This window comes from Phocoena sinus, chromosome 1, assembly GCF_008692025.1.
Source record: "Phocoena sinus isolate mPhoSin1 chromosome 1, mPhoSin1.pri, whole genome shotgun sequence".
In the NCBI taxonomy this organism is placed as follows: Eukaryota; Metazoa; Chordata; class Mammalia; order Artiodactyla; family Phocoenidae; genus Phocoena; species Phocoena sinus.
In genome coordinates, this window is record NC_045763.1 from 11,508,490 (window position 1) to 11,527,980 (window position 19,491).

Consider the following 19,491-nt stretch of genomic DNA (forward strand, 5'->3'; position numbering starts at 1 on the left):
GCTGCTGGGAGCCCCACTCGGGAGACCTCTCAGCAAGGAATGTTCTACCTGGAAGTTCAGGTCAGGTTTCCAGGAGAAGCCCCTGGGGATCCAGGGACAAGGCTGCTGGGCAGGGGCTGGTCCCAGAACCAGAAGGCAGTGGCTCCTGGGAGGGGGAGGGGGAAGAACCAGCTGGCACATAGCGCTTGGCCTGTGCCAAGCATGGTTCTTTTATGGGTTCGGTCCGTGTGTGTGTCTATATGGACTCTATGTGTATAGTCACTCATTTCATCCTTACGACAACCCTGTAAGATGGGTACTGTTATTGCCCCATGTTACAGGTAAGGGAACTGTGGCAGAGGGAGGTTAGTAAGGGACTGGGACTCAAACCCAGACCAACTCGCCCCCAAGGTGTTTCCGGCCAGTTAGACCACGCTGCCTCTCAGCCCAGGTGTTCAACGAGCATCTGTCAAAACCGGAAGTCAGATACGCAGCTTATGCGTTCAGGTTGCATCTTCCCACGCGGGGAGAAGTTCTGTCCACAGATGTAGTAACTCAGGGACTTGGGTTTGCCCTCCTCATCCCACTGCTCTCCCTTCCCCCCTCCCAAAAAAAACCCCATTTTCTGTGTCTTGATTATATTTTGGTTCATAGACAACACTGCTGAAACTCCCCAGGTGAAATAAGGTCATTTTTCTGATTGATTTTGTTCATTTTAAATCCTGAGAGTTGTACTCTGATGGGAGGAGGGACACAGTCGTGGGGCCCCCACTGGTCCTACTTTGAAGTCTCAGAACCGGTGACTGCAAAGGCCTCTGGAGACCGGATGGACCACTGCAGAAGCAGGGGTGCCCCAGGCCCTTTGAACAGACTGAGGACCTAGGAGGACAGGAATGGACCAAACAGTCCAGAGAGGCAGGGGTGTACCCAGGAGTCTGCACAGGTGGGGTGGGAGGGGCTCAGGGGGGACCAAGGTAGGAGAAGTGGGCCCAGGCCTCGCACACCTTAGAATCCCTGGGTGAGTTGGCTGAGGGGAGGAGCCATGCCTTGGGCCTTGGTTGACTGCCCCTTAATGAGGACAATAGAACCCACCATCGTAATCTTCCCAGGGGTTTGGGTGATAAACATAAGAGGTGAGAGCACTTGGAAGAAAATATCAGCCCGAGTGTGAAGATGCCAACTAGCTCCACGCGGGCAGAGGGCCTCCAGCCGGCCTCGCTAGCTGGTGTGCATCCTGTGCTTCCGCTCGAGCTCTGTCTGTTAGGATTTGGGGTGACCGTGGCCCTTGGGCAGGCCCTGAGTCTCTGCGCTTTAGTCTCATCTCTAACACGGGCATCGTGCCACCCTCCGAGGTTGCTGGGATGTGTGCCCAGCACGTAGAGCTTCCCCGGTTCCTGGGATGCCGAGCACGGCTCCTGGCCTTCCAGCTCTAGGTTGTTGAAGTACAGGCACGCCGGAGACCCAGTAGGGTTTCCTGTGACCCAGCCCACGTGGCCCGGCACTGCTGTTTCTCAGCCCAAGGTAATTTTTCAATTAACTCCATTGGCTGGAAACCGGGGCGCCCTTGGAGTGTGGGAAAACGTTCCAGGCCGGAAGGGGCCTCCCCTCTGCCCCCGCTGGCTTGGGGCTTGGCTTCAGAGGGAGGATCCAATTTCACATCAGGACACCAGGACGTGATCCCAATGCCCCTCTGAAAAATCCCACATGGCGCCTTCTGGAAGCCCCCGTGGGCTCCGCGCTAGCGGCTGGCCTGTCCTCCTCCCCCGCCCCCCGCAGACTCCCCGACCCGGGTTCCGGCGGTGAGAGCCTCCAACGGTTTCATTGCTGACTTTATCGCTAAACAATTTAGAAAGGCGGCCCTGCCAGTTTTCATAAGTGAAACATTTGAAGTATGCAAAGCATATTTTATTTTTTCCTGGAGCAGCTGCTCGGTTGGGCTGGAGAACAGTCAGGAGCGAGTTACATGGATCCGTGTGCCGCCCTGCAGTTTGCAGGCTCCGCGGCCTTGGGCGCCTCCCACTGCAGGAGCCCAAGACGTCCTCTTCCTTCTCCGCCCCCTCCGTGGGGTCAGGCATCCTCTCGATGGCATCGGAACTGGCTGCCAACATCGGCTGAGGGCTCGCTCTGTGCCAGGCCCCTTCTTGGAGCTTTTGGTCTGTTAGTCATAGGCTGTCACAGCAGCCCTGAGAGATGGATACTATCATTACCTTCATTCCTTACATGAGGACACGGAAGTGATCTGCTGGGGTCCAACAGCTACTATAAAGGACAGAGCCAGGATTTGGTGCCGGAATCACTGCTCTTAGCCATCACTGTTGTGGTTTTATAGGTGAGGAAGTTGAGGGATGTAGAGGTCGAGACATAGCAGGAGACGCCCATTCTTAGTTCGCCTTCTGAAGCCACGTTTGAGACAGTGAGTCCTCCAGGTTTGCTGTTTGTCCACGTTGCCACCTGGACTTGGTTTAAATTCTTGTGAAAGCCCGCATCTGTTCGAGATACAGATCTGAAGATGCGGGAATTTCAGACTCGCCGCCCTCGTGTGCTGGCGATGCTAGGAGAGCCCCGGCTGGGCCCTGGTCGCCCACTTCCCTTCTCTGTGTAATGGTTTACATCTGCGGGGGCCTTCGGCATGTTGAACATGTTTCGAAGCATTTAACCCCTGAGTTGACCGATGCCTAAGAAAGGCTGAGCGGAATGTTCCAGCCAAAGCATGTTTCCAGTTTGCTTCCAGGTTATAGTGGCCAGTGGCCTAGCAGTCAGGGCTGTAGATTCCAGACACCTTCCTTTGGGCCTCAGTTTGGCCGTCTATAAAATGGGGATATAAATGTCTTTCTTCCCCCCAGGCTTCTTAGGAAGGTAGCTCTCCTGCCGGGAGCCAGGCCTTGGAGAACCCGATCTCTGACAAGTGGGACAGGCAGCTTCAGTCTGCTCTGCGCATTCTGGTAATGGGTGGAGAAGGAAATTGAGATGCAGGTGTTTTGCTGCTGACTCAGACTCGGGTGGGAAAGAAAGCAAGGTCTGGGCTGTCCCCCTGCAGTCGCAAGGCCTCGGTCAAGTTGGTTCCTCCTGGTTTGCAGTGAGCTTTGTGCTCGCCGCATGGATGGGCTGCCGTGTCACAAGTTGGTGGGTGTAACCAGTGCTGGGCCTTCTTTCTTTTTCCTCTTTGTGTTTTGGTAATTTTTTTCCCCTGGAGGGTGAAGAAGAGGGAGGAGGGGTGGGAGGAGAGAGTCCTGCGTGGTGAGGGCGGAGAGGGAAACAGGCAGTGCTGTCCAGTGGTCACTGTCCCTCTCCTGGATTTGTTCCTTTAGGAGCCAAGCCTTGGGGACGGGAGAAGCTCGTGGTGAGAGCCAAGGCTCGGGGACCCGGTTGTTTTCACCAAAGTTCGAAAAAAGGCCCAGTTCCAGCCCTGCCCCGCCCTTTGTCCTGGAGTTTAGTTTGAGAGATACGCACAGCATGGCGTTTAGGGCTGGGCGCCTAGTCCAGTTAAGAGCATGAGCTTTGCAATCAGACAGACTTCTGAGTTGGGATCCGCTGTGCCACCGGGACCTGCTCTATAACCTTGAACAAGCCTGTCCACCTGTCCTGGTCTCCGCCTCTCCACCTCCGTTTGCATGTGCAAAATGGAGAGAATGCTAGCACTGCTCCCAGCGAGAGAATTCAGTGGTCCGAGGCTTAGGGCCAGGCACACAGTCAGCAGCCAAACGGGACCCAGAGCCCTCAGGCCGAGGAAGGCTGCGGGGTCAGTGCTCGCAGACCTCTTCGGGTGGGAGAAGAGGAGAAAGGCTGATTCGGGTAGGAAAAGTCTGGAAATGGCCTTGAGGCAGAGCTTGAAAATTTGTGCCTTCCAGGGTTTCGACCCAGGGGGACTGGTCACTGCAGTCAAAGAAAAGCTAGAATTAAAGCACACGTGGGAGTAGGTGCTCGCTGGTTCTGTGGAGGTAAATTCCATTGTCCGTTTTGCTTGTGCGGTTTCTGAAGGACAGTGGTACAGCTTAGGGTGTTTAGCACATAGCAGGTGGCCTTTAAGTTTCTGGGGATGCTGGGCACCCAGAAAATGGTCCCTGACAGAAACCGTTTATCAGGATTCTTTTACAGTTGCAAGGGATAGAAAATGCAACTCAAACTGGCTTAAGAATGTGTTGGTTCACATAACTGAAAAATTCAGGAGTAGATCCTGGCTTCAGGTGTGGTGTGATCCAGGACAACAAGGATATTATCTGAATCCAGTCTTTGTCTTGTTGGCGCTCCCTTCTTGGTGGCAGGATGGCCGCTACCACCTCCTGGCTCCATCCTTGCATCCATCATTAAAGAGGGCGGCTCCTGGTCCAGACTCTGACCCTGATTGGACTGATTTGTGTCATGTGCTTCCCCTCCTAAACCAATCACAGTGGCCAGGACAACTCAGCTCTCTGATGGGCCAGCCTGGGTCTTATCTCCACCTTTGAACCATGGGCTCTGGGAGTGGGTGGCTCCCCAGAGGGAAATGGAGGTGCTCTGTCTGAAAGACTGGAGGCATAGATGTCGGCTGAACCAAAAAGTCTGCTGCCCAATCCGGGGGTGGATAATGAAGAACTTTGAAAAGGTGGAATGAGCCAGCATCCCAGGGGAAGCAGTGGCTTTAAGGCTCAACTTGATAAGAGTGCTAAGATTCCTCTTTGCACCAAGAGGGTGTCCCAGGACAGCTGCTGTCAGCCCACCCGACTCGAATGGGCCCCAGCTCGCTGCTTCTAAGTCCCAAGGGAAACTGTGTTCAATGAGGGTCAAGGGAGGCAGCTGGCCAGGCCCTAAGGAGAGGCCAACCCTTTCCTCTCCCATCACTCCTGCCCAGCAAGCAGATAGGAGCGGGCTCCTCAAGGCCCCCAAGGAGGCCTGGGCACCTGGCTTTGAGACCAAGCAGTCACAGCCTGTCCGGTACTCAGCCGCCCTTTCCACCCCCAGACAGATGCTGTATTTGGGGGTGCACATTCCTTCTGGAGCTAGAATCACCCGCAGAGTGACTGTTGCAGACCCCCGAGGACCGTGGGGTTCCTACTGGCTGTCAGTGCATGCTGGCATCAAGCCACACACCCAGAAAGCCTGCCAGGGGCTGTCCTTTCCGGGCTTGGGGAGCAGTGGACACAGGAAGCGAGGACCTCCAGTGATAAAAGGGCACATTCTAGGAATCAGGCCAGGCCGCCTGCAGGGACCACGTTCCGTAGCACAGATCCTCAGGTTTGGTTCTGCCTGAGAACTAGGGAGCTGTGTGCTGGAGGTTGGTGATGCCTTCACTTCTGCAGGCATCTGCTTTTGAACCTGAGACTGGCACCCTTCCAGGGCTGGTGCTTGGCACTCGATTATTCCTGAGTCAGTGCTTGGCGAGGGATGGTCAAAGGACGCAGACCCCTTCCCGGAGAGAATCGGATTCCCGGAATGTGGAGCTGGGTGGGCACAGCTTCCCGTGGGAAAGGTGGGCCCCCCCCAAGATTGTGGAAGAGGATTAGCTTGGCAATCGGGCCCAAGATGAGTCTGGCTGAAAGGTATGTTTATGGAACAGCTCTGCAGGAAAGACGGGTTAAACAGCACCTAAAAGAGAAAACAATTACTGTGAAATATGAGAAAAAGACAAAGCCTGAATCACCTGGTACCTGCCAGGCCCTCCCCTACCCACCTGTAGTAAGAATTACCAGGCGGCTCTCCCAGGCCCTGGAGCAGCCTTGGAATTAATACTGCTGAGGAGTGCCTGGGCGTGGTTTGAGAATCTGCTTGTATTTGGTGAGTGCTGCATTGTGTCCCGTCACCCCCAAATCTTTCAGTGTCAGGATCACATGACAAAGGCCCAGAGAACACGGAAATCTCTAGCAAACCATAGACCCAGCTCTTGTCTGCCTGCCCCTGACCCTGTTTCTGGCCTAGTGGGTCTGTCTCCACATACAGGGGGGATGGAGGGAGGGATGGGAGAGTCTACATCCCTGGGAGAGCAGAGGTAGACCAAGAGGGCTGTTTTCAGCTCCCCACGCACAGACCAGGCTGGAGGGGAGCCTGGGCTGGGTGTGAGGGGACCAGACAAGCAGAAGGAAGTGATATCAAGTCTTCCCTCCCCCATCTCAGAGGCCCGGCCCTGAGGCTGCTGTTCCCAGGCTACGGTTCCCAGATTTCTCTCTCCACAGACAAACCGTTACATTCAATCAAGTCCCGCCTGGCTGGATGTCCCTGTGGAACTCCAGTCATTTACAGAGCCTTGAGGAACCTTCGGGGCTGAGTCTAGAACCGAGGGCTGCATTGCTGCCTCTGCTGCCGCTGCCCTGGGCTGTTTGAATCCAGCACTCCTGTCCCTCCTTGGCTGTTGGGTCAGCTTAGCCAAGAGGTTCTGCGATCTCAGGCCTTCCAGGCTGGGGGAAGGTTGCAAACAGTGGTATCTGTCCCAGGAGGGTTTGAGGGCCCCCTTGTAACTGCGGGCCCTGAGAGGACACGTAGGCTTTGCCTGCCTTGTGGGGCAGCTGTACCGCAGGAGAAGAGGTAGAATATAACTCAGTAGTGACCAGAAAAGACTCTGCAGCCAGACCACCCGGGTTTAACCGCATGTTTTCTCCATGCCTCAGTTTCTTCTGTAAAGTGGGTGCATCACCTTGGGTTATTGTGAGGATTGAGACTTAATGGTGTGAGGATTTAGAACTGTTCTGGCATGCACGAGTGACTCAAAAAGTGTTACTGTTATCACCATGATGATGATGAAGAATGAATTCAAGAACAGAGGGCATGCAACATAGGAATGCAGCTGCCTCTTTCTCTCCATGTGCTCCCCCCGCAGAAAGGCAGAACAGAGGAGGTGCCCTTAGGCCGCTGGTGAAGACCCTCACCCCCTCAGCCTGGGACGTGGGCTCTGCCAGCGACCCCCTCCCTGACTCTGCCTTTTCAGGACTCCCTTCCGCCGTCAGGTACTGGCTTCCTTGGACACGAATACATCTGGTCCTGTTTAGTCTTGGGGCCTGGGAGCCCATCTCTTACGGGGATTTGATATGAATCATTGTACCTCAGTCTTAACATTTTAACCCTCCAAGAACCGTCTGATTCCTAATTTTTAGAACAAGCACCATCCTAATGTTCTGAGGCTACCACCTGGACCAGATTTGGCAGCGAGGACAGTAACGGCAGTCCCGGCAGCAGTGGTGGCTTTTGAGCGCTCACGGCCTGCCGGCCGCTGCTGGACCAGCCCATGGCGGGGCGGGGGGGGGCTGCACGACCCACAGGCTGACCTGGGCTCCGTCCCACACACCCCCAGCACCTCCGAGCTCAAGCGGGGTCACTACAGCCCTGCGTGGGTGCCATGAGGATCCGGTGAGATGAAGCCTGTAGTCCAGTGGGTGGCATCCTGCACAAAGTCGGGGCCCAGAACATGGCAGTGCCATCAGCCATCGTCTCTGCCAGAAAGGGTGTTTGGACCAGAAGGGAACCATGACATCACTAAGCAGAGCGTCGTGTCACCTGGAAGTGACCTCCATCCGGCCAGGGCCAGCGGGGCATGGTCCAATTTGTCTGCTACAGGGCAGGTATAGCTCAAGTGAACGGAGGTTGTCCACAGAGCCCGGGGTTGGACTCAGGCTCCCCTTTTCCTGAGGCCTGCTGGAGGGCAGGGGGCCGGTGAGCTCGGTATCTGGATTTGGGGGGAAGATCTATAAAAGTGAGTGAATGGAAAGCCTGAACTATGTTACTGCTATATATGTATATATACGTATATTTTTAGGTATAATTTCCTACAGCAAAGTGCACAGGTTTTAAGGGTACCATCTGAGTTCAGAGAGTTTTGACAGATGTGTGCTTGGCTGTTTATTACCCACGACAGGCAGCCAGGGACTGTCACTCCAGCCTGCCCTCCCTTCGGAGCCCCCTGTGCCCTTGGTCCTGCCTTTGCCCTGCAGACTGGGTGACTCAGCCTTCTCTGTCATTTAATCCACCCCTTCCGGGTTGGGAGGCCCACAAGTCTGGGCTCCCAGGTTCTTGGGGCCAAGGCCTCTCCTCGGAACATCGGGGAGGTTTGCCCTTTTCTATAATAATGATCTTGATGAGCTCCATATGACCCCCATTTAGAAGCTTCTGGAATGTTTCCACTTAGATGATTGCTTTGTTAAATGTTTACTACAGGCTTGGGAGACTGGCCTTGGCTCCAATTTCAGATCAACTCAGAGGTCACTTGTCCTAAGGTCAAATAGCCAGGAAGCAGGGGAGCCGGGACTGAGCCCTGGTGGCTGACCCAGACCAGCCTGGCCCACCTCCGCCCCACCCTGCACTCAGCGCCGTCCTTGTGTGGTGCCTGCCAGGAGCCCAGCATTGGGCTGGCGCTGGGCGTCGGGTGTGAGCAGAGCAGAGCCCCTGCTGGCTCCATGGCCACATCCTTCTCCAGGAGCTGCGTGGGAACGGTGACCCGGGGGAGGGCCACGCACGGAGTGGCCGGCTCCCTGTGACCCACCTCCATGTGGGAAACAAAAGCAAGCCCATACCTGATGGGGGGCACGCCTGCCTCCCCTGCCATCCATCAGGGCAAGCCTGCGGCGGCCCATGGATTTTGTGGCCCTGTCCCCCTGCAAGATAGTACAGCGAGGGACTTCCCTGGGGGTCCTGTGGCTCAGGGTCCGCACTCCCAATGCAGGGGCCCCAGGTCAGGGAACTAGTTCCCACATGCAGCAACTAAGGGTTCACATGCTGCAACTAAAGATCCCACGTGCCGCAACTAAGATCCCACGCAGACAAATAAATAAATATTAAAAAAAAAAAAAAGCAGTGCAAGAGTTTGGACTGGGGTGGGTGCCGGAGCTAGACTGCTTTGACTCTGCATGACACTGGTCAAGTCGCCTAAATCCTGTGCCTCAACTTCCCCATCTGTTGAAGGGGGTGATGATAACAGGACCTACTTCATGAGGTTATTGCGAGGATTCACTAGTTATCGTTAAGGAGTGTAACAGACTTACCACAGAGCCTGGAGCACATATTATGTGCTCCCGAAGTGTTAGCAAAGGAATCGTCATTGTGATACACGGTGGTTACAGTATTATTGCTGTTTGGACCTTTGGCTTGGGAAGGCCAGACTCGTAAACCGGCGACTCACCGAGAGAGCTCCGAGGCTTCTCGCTGCCTGTTCACGCATCCTGTTCTTGGACGGTGCCCCACAGTCACGGAGAGTGAGTGTTTTTCTTTGTCTTCTTCCTCTCCCGCCCCAGCCCTGTGAGCTCACAAAAATTAAGCCAGGAAAGGACTTGTCGCAAAACTGGGGGCTCTTCCCCAGGGCCAGGAGCGGTCACCTCCCTCCTGTGCTGTGTGGATTCCTCCACAGTCCCCACCTCCTCCTCCCACTGCCCAGAATTCACAGCTGAGGCGGCCGCAGGGCAGACCCCAGAGGTGCTGGCCCTCGGCAGCCACCTGAACTCGATCTCAGCCGGTAGCACGCGCTGCTGTGCTTGGTTCTGGAGAACTGGTAGATCAGCAGGGAAATCAAAGGCTCTCCTGTGCCAGATGGCCCTGCCCAGCTGGTGCCGCTCCAGGTCTCGAGACACAGGTGCAGGGCTGAGCTGTGCTCGCCAGGCCCCAGGCTCTGTTCTCTCCCCTTGGCATCTTTTCTGCTCCCTGTGCGTGTTGCCTCCTTGTTACAACGTTGCTGCCACAGCTCTAACCACAAGTCCACTTTCCAGACAAGAAGGCACGGAGGAGGCAAAGCCCTATTTTCTTAAAGGGCAGTCTTCCTCAGGGACTTTCACCTACATCTCATGAGCCAGAACTGGGTCACACAGGCAACTCTAGCTGCAAGGGAGGCCAGGAAATGGCGTTTTAAAAATGGCGAGCACTCGCTGCTCTTACAAACAGAAGGAGGTGTGCTACAGAGGGGCAGGGTTAGGGTCTCCCCAGCTCCCTCTGTCACCTGAGTAGCTATGCCACACCCCCTTGCCCTTGGGAAGAGGCCTCTGGGGGCTTCCACTGTGTGGCCTGCCTGCTCCCCCCAGGGCAGCGTCATTGGTAACTGCTGGCCTCCCCGGGGGTGGGAGAGCCGCTGTCTCCCAGGCAATGCTTACTTCCGGCTTCCATGGCCTAGAGCTCTGCCGGGTTTGTGGCTTCTTTGGCACCAGGCCCTTTTACCACCACCGGCCCCCTGCCCTAAGGTCCGTGGTTGCCCAGCGTCGGCAGAAAGGTATGCAATTGATCTTTCCCTTTTGTGTCCCTGGGCCAGGGCCAGTGTGGTTTCTCCGGGAACATGGCTCCTTCCCCAGCAGCTCTCCCGCCTTTGGCACAAGGCTCCCTCCTGTCCGTGTGTCTGCGGCCCGCGCTGCACCAGGTGCTTCACAAACCCCGCTTCTTCCCTTCCCCACCTCGTGCCCCTGAACGAGCACTGACCAGGAGCTCCGTGCCCCGACAGGGTGGTCTCTGTGCTTTTGACGTGTGGCGGGTGTGCCTGAGGAACTGAGTTGTTTGTTGTGACTAATTTACGCTTAAGTAGCCACGTGTGCCTGGTGGCTGCCTCACTGAGCAGTGCAGCTGTGGACCAGAGCAGGGACCCCTGTCCCGCCAAGGGGAGAAATGCACAATCGGTAGCATTCATCTAGATTCCTGAAGAGTGCATCCCTCTAAGGGCACTGAGATTATGAAGGCCCAGAGAGGGATAGTGACTTGCCCAAGGTCACACAGCGAGGTAGCAATCCCTCTGAGACAGCAACGCAAGTCCTCCAACTTTCACTTCTTCATTGCTTCTGAGGAATGTGGTCGCTCCCCTCTGTGAGGGGAGGAGGAGTCGGGGGCACGAGGGCACACACAGCACTCATCGTGCTCAGCACGTTTAAGTGTATTACCTGTGAGTCTCATTCCCATCACTCCCATTTCACAGGTGAGGCTACTGAGGCCCAGGGAGGGGAAGTGCCTGTGAATGGTCCTGAAGCCTGTAAATGGGCTTCAGTCTTGTGAGGCTCTCTGTGATTGCAGTCCCAGGGCTGTCACCCCTCTCTGCCCCTGGAAGGGTCCAGGCTGTGCAAGGTCTAGTCCAGCCAGGGCAGGTGCAGTTAGTAAGCTTGGACAAGGCTCTCTCTTTTTGTGGAGTTGTTTTTCCAGTCTGGTCTCCTAAGACTTGGTTCCTGCAGGAGATGTACTTGGTATCCCGCCCTCCTGCTTCTTCAGAGCCTGACTCAAGGAGCAGGGCCTGGGTGTCAGGTACACCTATTAGCAACGTGAGCGCAGGAAAAATTTGCCTTTGCCACTGTTAGCTCAGGATAGGGGCACCCAGCCCCGTCTTGCTCTCGTCCAAGAGCAAGGGGCAGAGAAGGCTGTGCCAGGCTGTTCTGTGCCTTAACCTCCTTCCTCCTGTGAGATGATTTAGTAACACAGCCCTTTCTCATGATGGCCTCGTTTCATTGCAATGGAAGTAGGGTTGCTGGATAAAACACAGCATGCCCAGTTACACTTGAATTTCATATAAACAACAAATCAGTTTTTAGCATAAGTGTGTTCCATGCAATATTTAAGACATACTTATACTAAAAATTATTTGTCGTCTATCTGAGATTCAAATTTAACTGGGCACCTGGGCTTTTTGGGTTTGTTTTGCTTCACTTTGTTTTATTTTGCTAAATCTGGCCACCCTAGATGGGTGACATTGTCCCCAAGCAGTGTACATGGCAACTGAGAGCCGGAAACATCATGGGGCTTGCTCAGGGTCACGACAAGTCCCTGGCCAGGACTGGATTTGAAGCCGGGTCTCTTGGAATCCTCTTCCATTTGCATAGACAGCAAACAACCTCAGTGGCTTCCTCTGGGCAGTTTAAGGAAGCCCAGAAGTCATGCCCGTAAAATAAAATCAAACAGCCCTGGCTTCCACTTGCCTGGCAATGTAAATATAAACGGGGATGCTTAGCAGTCACTCACACCTTATCGTGAAATAACCGTTTGGTGACAGTTGAGTGGGGACAGGCCCCGGCAGGATGGGTGACTGGGGAGAATTGATGAAGGAGGGTGTCTTGGTCCGTTTGGGGTTGCTAGAACAAAAGTAGCCAGTGGCTTATAAACAACAGAAGTTTGTTTCTTAAAATTCTGAAGACTGGAAGTCCGAGAGCCAGGCATTGGCAGATTCCGTGTCTGGTGAGGACGCTCTTCCTGGTTAATAGACAGCCGTCTTTTCGTTGTGTCTTTTGCTCCACCCTCATGACCTCCCAAAGGCCTCACCTCCAGGTACCGTCATCACACGGGGCACTAGGTTTCACCATAGGAATTTTATGGGGACACAGACATTCAGTCTGTGGCAGGAAGCAAGAATGAAAATTCCAGAGTCTTAAGGACTGCTAGAGACGGCGAGCCAGGGCCAGGGGCACAGTGGTGGTTGAGGTTAAGACCTTTTATGATCTGACCCTGTCGCACCTCCCCTGGCTTCTGTGCTCTTCCTCACCTGTTACTGGTCACGGGTTGCCCAGGGGTCTTTCCAGCCTTCTCGCCTTTGCTCGTACTGTCCCCGCTGCTCACTGCCCTGCCATCTTCCGAGGCCCATTTCAAATGTTCCTGTGCTCCAAGCACATGCCACACCTGCTTTGCATTATGCTTACCTGTGTGTGCTGCTTCTACTTGCTGGAGATTTCTCGAGGCCAAGGGTGTTCCCTTCTTTTTGAACACCCTGCTCCAGGCCTGTCTTATAGGTGACCTGCAAATGTTTGTCTGGAATGAGGGCAGGGGAGGGGCCCCCAATGCAAACCTCCTACTTTGCAGTTTTGCTAAGAGACCTGGACAGTTCCCAGCCTGCACTTGAGTCTGTCCATGTCAGAGCAACCAGGAGGCCCCTTGCAGACAGCCCGCCTCCCCGCGGTGCAGGTTTAGGTTTCTGCAGTCCGTGTTCACTGTGGGGTTTGGGAGCACCGGCCCGAGGGTGGGACCTGTCTGGAACCTTCACCCAGGGGTCTCCAGTGCCTTCAGCGGCAACTGGCTTGGGACAGGTGCCCATGAACTCTTGCTGGGTGGACAGATGGCTGGAGGAGATCATTCGATTGTCGTGTGTCATCATATAGTATTCAGGGCACTTGAGACCCCTCAGCGAATGAGCTAGAGCAGAGCTACCAGGCCTGCTCTCGGGGAGCCGTGCCCACTGGGCACGCACACGGTAACGCGTGGGTGGGCCTCCCACATTAACGAGGGGTTTGGGGTGCGTTGTCCAAACTGCTGTCAGAAGTGGACCACGGGTGAGCGCCTCTTTAGGGCTCTTGAGGTGACAGTAGGGCTGAGACTGCCCGACAGGGAGGAACCTGTGAAGAAGGAAGGAAGCTCTTCCAGCGGCCCTGAGGCGGGACAAGTCTAGCACCTTCCAGAACTGAAAGTCCCCCCTCCCCCCCCCCCCCCCCCCCCCCGCAGGTGGCCTGAGGGAGGCCTCAGATGGGCTGATGGGGTGGGAAGCCAGGGAGGGTTTTCAGTGCAGGAGTGAGGTGGGACGCCCTGCCTTTCAGGCTTTTGTGGGGAGGTTGGGTGGGGGTCAAGGAGCTGGGAGGGCAGGGCGGCCTCCCCTTGTGTGGGTGGCAGCTGGACCCAGGTGGCCTCAGAGGAGGCGGTTGAAGTAGACCAGAGAACAGGGGCTGGAACCAGTGCCACCCTTCCCCAGGCTTCTGGGGGTGGAGGGACCCAGGGTCCCCGAGGCCTCAGCTCTGCTCCCCGTGGCCTGCCCCCCACCCTAGACCTGGCTCTGCCTTCGTGTCCAGGCTCCCCAAGGAGTGCAGGTTGTAGCGCCTTAGAGAACGCCGGGCGCTGCTAAGAGGGTCAGGCGCCTGGGGAGACGCAGCCCCCGTCTCACCGGCACTGAGCGCTCGCCGTATACGCTGAGCACATGCCCTGGACCAGGCAGGCTTCCTCCTGCGTCTCAACCCTGAGGGTTAGACCTGTTTTATAGAAGGGACGTGTGAGGCTTAGAGGGGAAGGGACTTGCTCGTGATCACACTCCTGGTCAGCCAGGGAGCCAGACCGGAGACCCGGGACCTCGAAAGCCGTGCCGCAGCCATGTCCTCTGACCCTCACAGGCGAGGACTGCATCCCCTGCTACCGTGGGAGCATGGGACAGGGTGGTGTCGGGGGGCAGCTGTGTCACTGGAAGAGCAGGGAAAAGGGTGTCGCAGGTGGAGGGCCCTGCAGGGGCAAAGGCCCTGAGGCTGGAAAGAGCTTGGCCTGTCGCACAGAGAGGGACCAGCGTGCAGGAGGGTGGGGAAAAGGGAGAGAGCGATGTGTGAGCTTTAGTGATGCAAGCCAAGACCAGCCACTCCAGGGCCGGCTTCCATGAGCATCTCAGAACCTCTTTTTTTTTTTTTCTTTAACATCTTTATTGGAGTATAATTGCTTTACAATGGTGTGTTAGTTTCTGCTGTATAACAAGGCGAATCAGCTATACATACACATACATCCCTATGTCTCCTCCCTCTTGCATCTCCCTCCCACCCTCCCTATCCCACCCCTCTAGGTGGTCACAAAGCTCTGAGCTATGCGGCTGCTTCCCACTAGCTATGTCTTTTACATTTGGTAGTGTATATATGTCCATACCACTCTCTCACTTTGTCCCAGCTTACCCTTCCCCGTTCCCGTGTCCTCAAGTCCATTCTCTACGTCAGAAGCTCTTTTAATCGGTCTCTGAGTGAGGTGAGCATCTCGGCCTGGGTGTGCACTGTCCTGAGTAATACTGTCGCGTTGACTGTGCCTGGAGTCGACCAGGTCTGGGTTCACATCCCACCTCTGCTACCTACTCACTTTATGCCCTCGTGGAGTTTCTTAATCTCTCCGAGCCTTGACTTCCTAGTCTGTGAGATGGGGGTGAAGCATCCTGCCCCCGGAGGTTTTGGTAAACAAGGTAAAGCACGTAAAGCGTAACTGGGAGTGCTGCTGGCTTGGGACTGCAGTGCTGACCCCTGAGAGCCCTAGAGAGTGTGGTGGGAGGCAGGGAGTCCCACCAGGCGTGCTCTGCAGACTGTGGGCGGGGCCCAGGACTGGGGCGGGGCCTCCTTGCAATAAGGTCGTTCGGGGGTTTTCCTACACATAGTAGGACAGGCCCTGAATGCAGAGCAAACAGGGAAAGCCAAAGCACCTTCAAACTGTCCCCAGAAAAGTGAGCGAGCGGGAGCCACTGTCCCCCGCTCTAACCGTGTGCCCTTCTCCCCTAGCACTGCTGCGGGAGGAAGTGTCCCGGCTCCAGGAGGAAGTCCACCTTCTCCGGCAGATGAAGGAGATGCTGATGAAGGACCTGGAGGAGTCGCAGGGCGGCAAGTCCTCCGAGGTCCTCGCGGCCACCGAGCTCAGGGTCCAGCTGGCCCAGAAGGGGCAGGAGCTAGCCAGAGCCAGAGAAGCGTTGCAGGGTGAGTGACAAGTGGGCGACAGCTCCCTCCCCTCCCTCGCCTGGGCCTCAGCTGGGGCCACAGGGACACCAGGAGGCAGGGTCCTGCCTCTGCAGGGGCCTCCCGGCGCCCAGCCCCCAGCCTAGGCTGCCCCTTCCTTTTTGGGTGGAATCCTGCGTCTTGCCGGGTCGGGTACAGATGTCATTCCCTCCTGCAGTGTGACCGCCTCGTGTTCTCCATCACTGCCGGTCATGGGGCGCCTCCTTCTGAGGTGTGTGAATGGCAGTTAGTTATCTTTGCTGAACGAGGATGCTGACCCAGAAGCTGGGTCGCCTCTTACTCAGAGCTCTCAGGGTCCTGCGGCGCCTCCCCTCACAGGACAGTGCGGGGGTGCTGGGTTTTGTGCTGGAGGACACATCCCTCCCCCACTTCACTCGCGCTCACGGCAGTGGGCTCTCCAGGGGAGGGCTCAGGCCTCTTCTGTCGTTGCTTGCTCTGCAGGAGCTCCCCTCTAAGGAGCGCAGCACGCAGCCCTGGGTTGGGGGAGGAGTTAGGAGAGAAGCTGCTTTAGGAGACCACTGGGCGCATGTGTCAGCTGCTTCCCTCAGAGCCGGCCTGGGGTACTGGCAGCCGGCATACCCATCTCTCCTGGGAGCCACCTGCCCGCACTGCGCCTCACAAGGTTATTTGAGAAAGGTTGGGAGTCATCCCCTCCCAGTCCTGCAACGTGAAACGTTGCGGGAGAAAATATCTCGGGTGGGGTCTGCCTTGATCTCTTGAGCCCCGCTTAGTGTCTTTGATTCTCCTGGGGCGGGTGGGGGGGAAGGGCAATAAAACTTGGCACCCTCCTTTCCACTTACCACTTCCTAGAACCATAAATACTCTCTCGGTAAAGACTTCATTTCTGAGGCCAACGCAGGTTTATTCCTTCGGTTGATTTCGGGCTGCTGTAGCAAAGACCCCAAAACAGGGTGGCTTAAAGAATCTGTTTGTCTCTCTCTTCTGTAACCATCCCAGGGGGCATTTCAGGCTGGTGGGCATCTCTGCTCCCCTCGGCCTGTGAAGGATCCAGGGAAAGGGCCAAAATTCAGGGTCAGAGATTCCCTTTGGCAAGAGCGTGGCCGCAGGGAGTGCTGGGCATCCGCGTCCCAGCTACAAGGCTAACTGGGCGGGGAGGGAGAGGGGATTGTGCTGGATGGTTGGTCGGCTCTGTCCTTGTGGGTTTCCCTGACCACAGGTGTGAAGTGAGCAGCAGGACACTGGCTAAGCCAGCTGTCTGGCCAACACGCCACCACCCGTCCCCCAGGAAGCCTGGGATGCTGGTGTGCCCTCACCCGGCTGCGCCAGCCCCTCTCTGCGTTCTCCCCAGCAGTACATGTTACTCTTAAAGCTGGGTAGACGCTTTCCTGTTGGGGTGTTGTTTCCGGTGGGGCCACCTGGACAGTGTTCTGGGTGGTCTCTTCAGGCCGTAGCAGGCAGGTGGTCTGTGTCACGGTGCAGCTGATGCCGTGTGAGCAGAAGTCACCGTGCCAGGCACGCGTGCTTTCTCTATGCAACCCTCCTGCGGTCCAGGCAGATCTATAGAAGCTCCCTCCACTCCCAGCTTCCCGGGGGCCTCGGAACATCCCCACCCTTCTCAGGAAGGAGATCCAAGTCTCAGGAGTCTCCCATGGGCACGTGTTGCTGGGTCCAGGCCGTGTGAGCTGACGTCCTTTGGTCTCGCCAGGTTTCACCATCCTGCAGAGTCGAGGCTGCCTCAGGAAGCAGCCAGACGCTGTCTCAGCCTCCTTTGCCGGTGTTCATTCCAGGACAGAGTCACCTGCCTTCTGTGTCCTGGGCCACGGAAAGAATTCTCACCTGTATTCCCCCTTCTGTACCTGGGAGGAGGAGGAATACCTCTCTCTGCTGTTCCTGTGCCCAGGGGTGTGGGCAGGGAGTGAGCAGAGGCTCATTTACCCACCGACTGCCCAGCTCCTGGAGCAGACGGCTCTCCAGACCTCAGTGTTCTGATCTGAGTGATGGGACAGTAACAGTGAATTAAATGAGGTCGTGTCTGTGAAGGCGGGAACCATGATGTGCGCCCTCGTCCGTTTAGCCCACAGGGCACAGAGCTATGCAGGCATTTCTTCCCAACTCTGTGCTGTACGATTTCTTATCCATCCGCAAAGGTCTTCAGGGCCTTGCTCAGGGACCCAGAGATCCCCCAAAGGCGACTGCTTTGTAGGAACAATAATCTCATCAACAAGGACTCGTCAGTATTCATTCAAGGAAAGCCTTATTGAGCACCTACTGTGTTCCAGCATTGTTCTGTGCACTTGGTCTACCATTCACCCCACCACTGCTGCTGGAACGTTTCAACCCCTTTCACAGATGGAGACAGCTGAATGAGGCTCAGGGAGGTTAAGTAACTTGGCCAAGGTGACAGAGCTAATTAGCAGCAGAGTCCGAAACTTTTTCCACTGCACTAAACACCTCATCTCCCCTCTGGATGAGGTCACGAGGGGTGAAGTTGGCCTGGACAAGAGAGACAGGAGGCCATCCTAGCTCAGTCACGGGGACAGCAGACTCTGGAGTCAGATCTGGGCATGAATCCCATCTCTGTCACTTACTAGCTGTGTGGCCTGGGGGCAAATTCCTTAACCTCTCTGAACCACAGTTCCTTTGCAGAAGGCAACAGTAACAATACCTACTTTTCTTATAATTGAGGCCAATAATAGTAGCTACTTCACAGGTTGTCATGAGGATTAAATGAGGTATAAAGTGCTTGGCCCAGTGCCAAGTACCGTTAGTACAAATACTTAGTGATTATCTGATGAGACAGGGTTTGGCAGGCTTCCTCAGATCTGTTTGGAGATGTTGGTCGCCTGATTCCCATTTGGGGTAGCCCAGACCTTAGACCCCCTGAGCCCATCTAAGTTCAAGGTAGCAAGCAACTCAAGCATCCTGCCTGGCATTCTACAAAGTCATAAATAAGATGCTTCCTCCCCAGCCACAGCACATGGTGAGTAAATTGCAGACAGATGTGGGCAGAAGGAGGCTGGGGCATGAAAAGGGATTTATATGCCCATAATGAGAAGGACGAGAATAAATGCACAAGCCAAGTACGTGGCAGATGTTGGGCGACACTTGTTAATAACCAGCGTCCCTGCGGTGGGAAAACGCAAAGCCCCAAAAGACTTCCACTCTGGCCAGTCCCCACCGGCCCACCCTCAGTCTTTGGTTTGGGGGTGGTTGAAACTGGAATTCTTCGGCACGTGAGAGGATTAGGAACTCAAGCAAACGTGCAAACATTGATGGTTCCAACATCAAAGCAACGAAAAGAATCAAGTCTGGCGAGAATGGGGGTTTAGAAGTTTCCTTTGTTTCTGTGGGGACGAGTCTGGGAATGTTTGGTTTGGGATTTTGGTCTCATCGTGAGTTTAAAGGCAGAAGCCCTGAATGATTGTTTAATAAGGAATGGTGTCATCGCGTGAGTAAACTTACCCCAGAGTCCCTGCACGACTGCAGCCCTACACCTGTGGTGAGCTGGTCGCCCGTGGGACCCCTCTGGGGTGTCTTGATTTCCCCAGGCCCCCTCAGTTGCATTGATTTCTCCGAGAAAACGTGTCTAAATCTTCAATTCATTTTAAAATGACAGTACTAAACCCATTACATGCTAACATTATTTTTAAATGAAGATGACTGTATTTTCCTAAACAAAAAGATTTGAGGGAAAAGAGCAGCATTGTTTCACAATTTTGCAAAAATGTTTTAATGTCTGACTCCATAGAAGACTGCTGAGTTCTCGTTAACTACTCTTTCAGTCAGGCTGCTATGATTTGTTGTTTTGGTTGAAAATCTAGCATCACACAGATGTGTAGCTGGAAGAGGGAAGAGTGTATTAATTGCCTTATTAGATAACTATGGACATTTTTCTTTGACTTCATACTAACTCACCAAATGGTAGTTTCTTAGAGGTTTGCTGAGTGTGGAATTATCCAGTGAAGGTTTTGTGCTCTGTTAGGCTGGACAAAACCATGGATCTAATTGGTACTTTGAATGGCTATTGTACCCACACATGATTTTTTTTTAATCTAACATTGATCACTTGGAAAATATTGGTTCACTGAGCAATGCACATCCTCCAAATCTTGGCATATTTCAGTATCCAACATCAATAAGTCATATCTGTTAACATCACCACCAATCTCATTAGAAAAGTCTTTAAGTCTTGAGG

The 19,491-nt window shown here is 55.0% G+C and overlaps 1 protein-coding gene across 2 annotated transcripts in view; it reads left to right on the forward strand.

The window, feature by feature from the left end:
- The window catches only part of KAZN (kazrin, periplakin interacting protein), a 464,439-nt gene that overhangs the window by 325,174 nt on the left and 119,774 nt on the right, over positions 1 to 19,491 (forward strand). For both annotated transcript variants that reach the window (XM_032654524.1, XM_032654533.1), the window contains exon 2: positions 15,105 to 15,296. In XM_032654524.1, the coding sequence (XP_032510415.1) occupies positions 15,105 to 15,296 (192 nt within the window). The remainder of the gene's footprint in view (positions 1 to 15,104; positions 15,297 to 19,491) is intronic.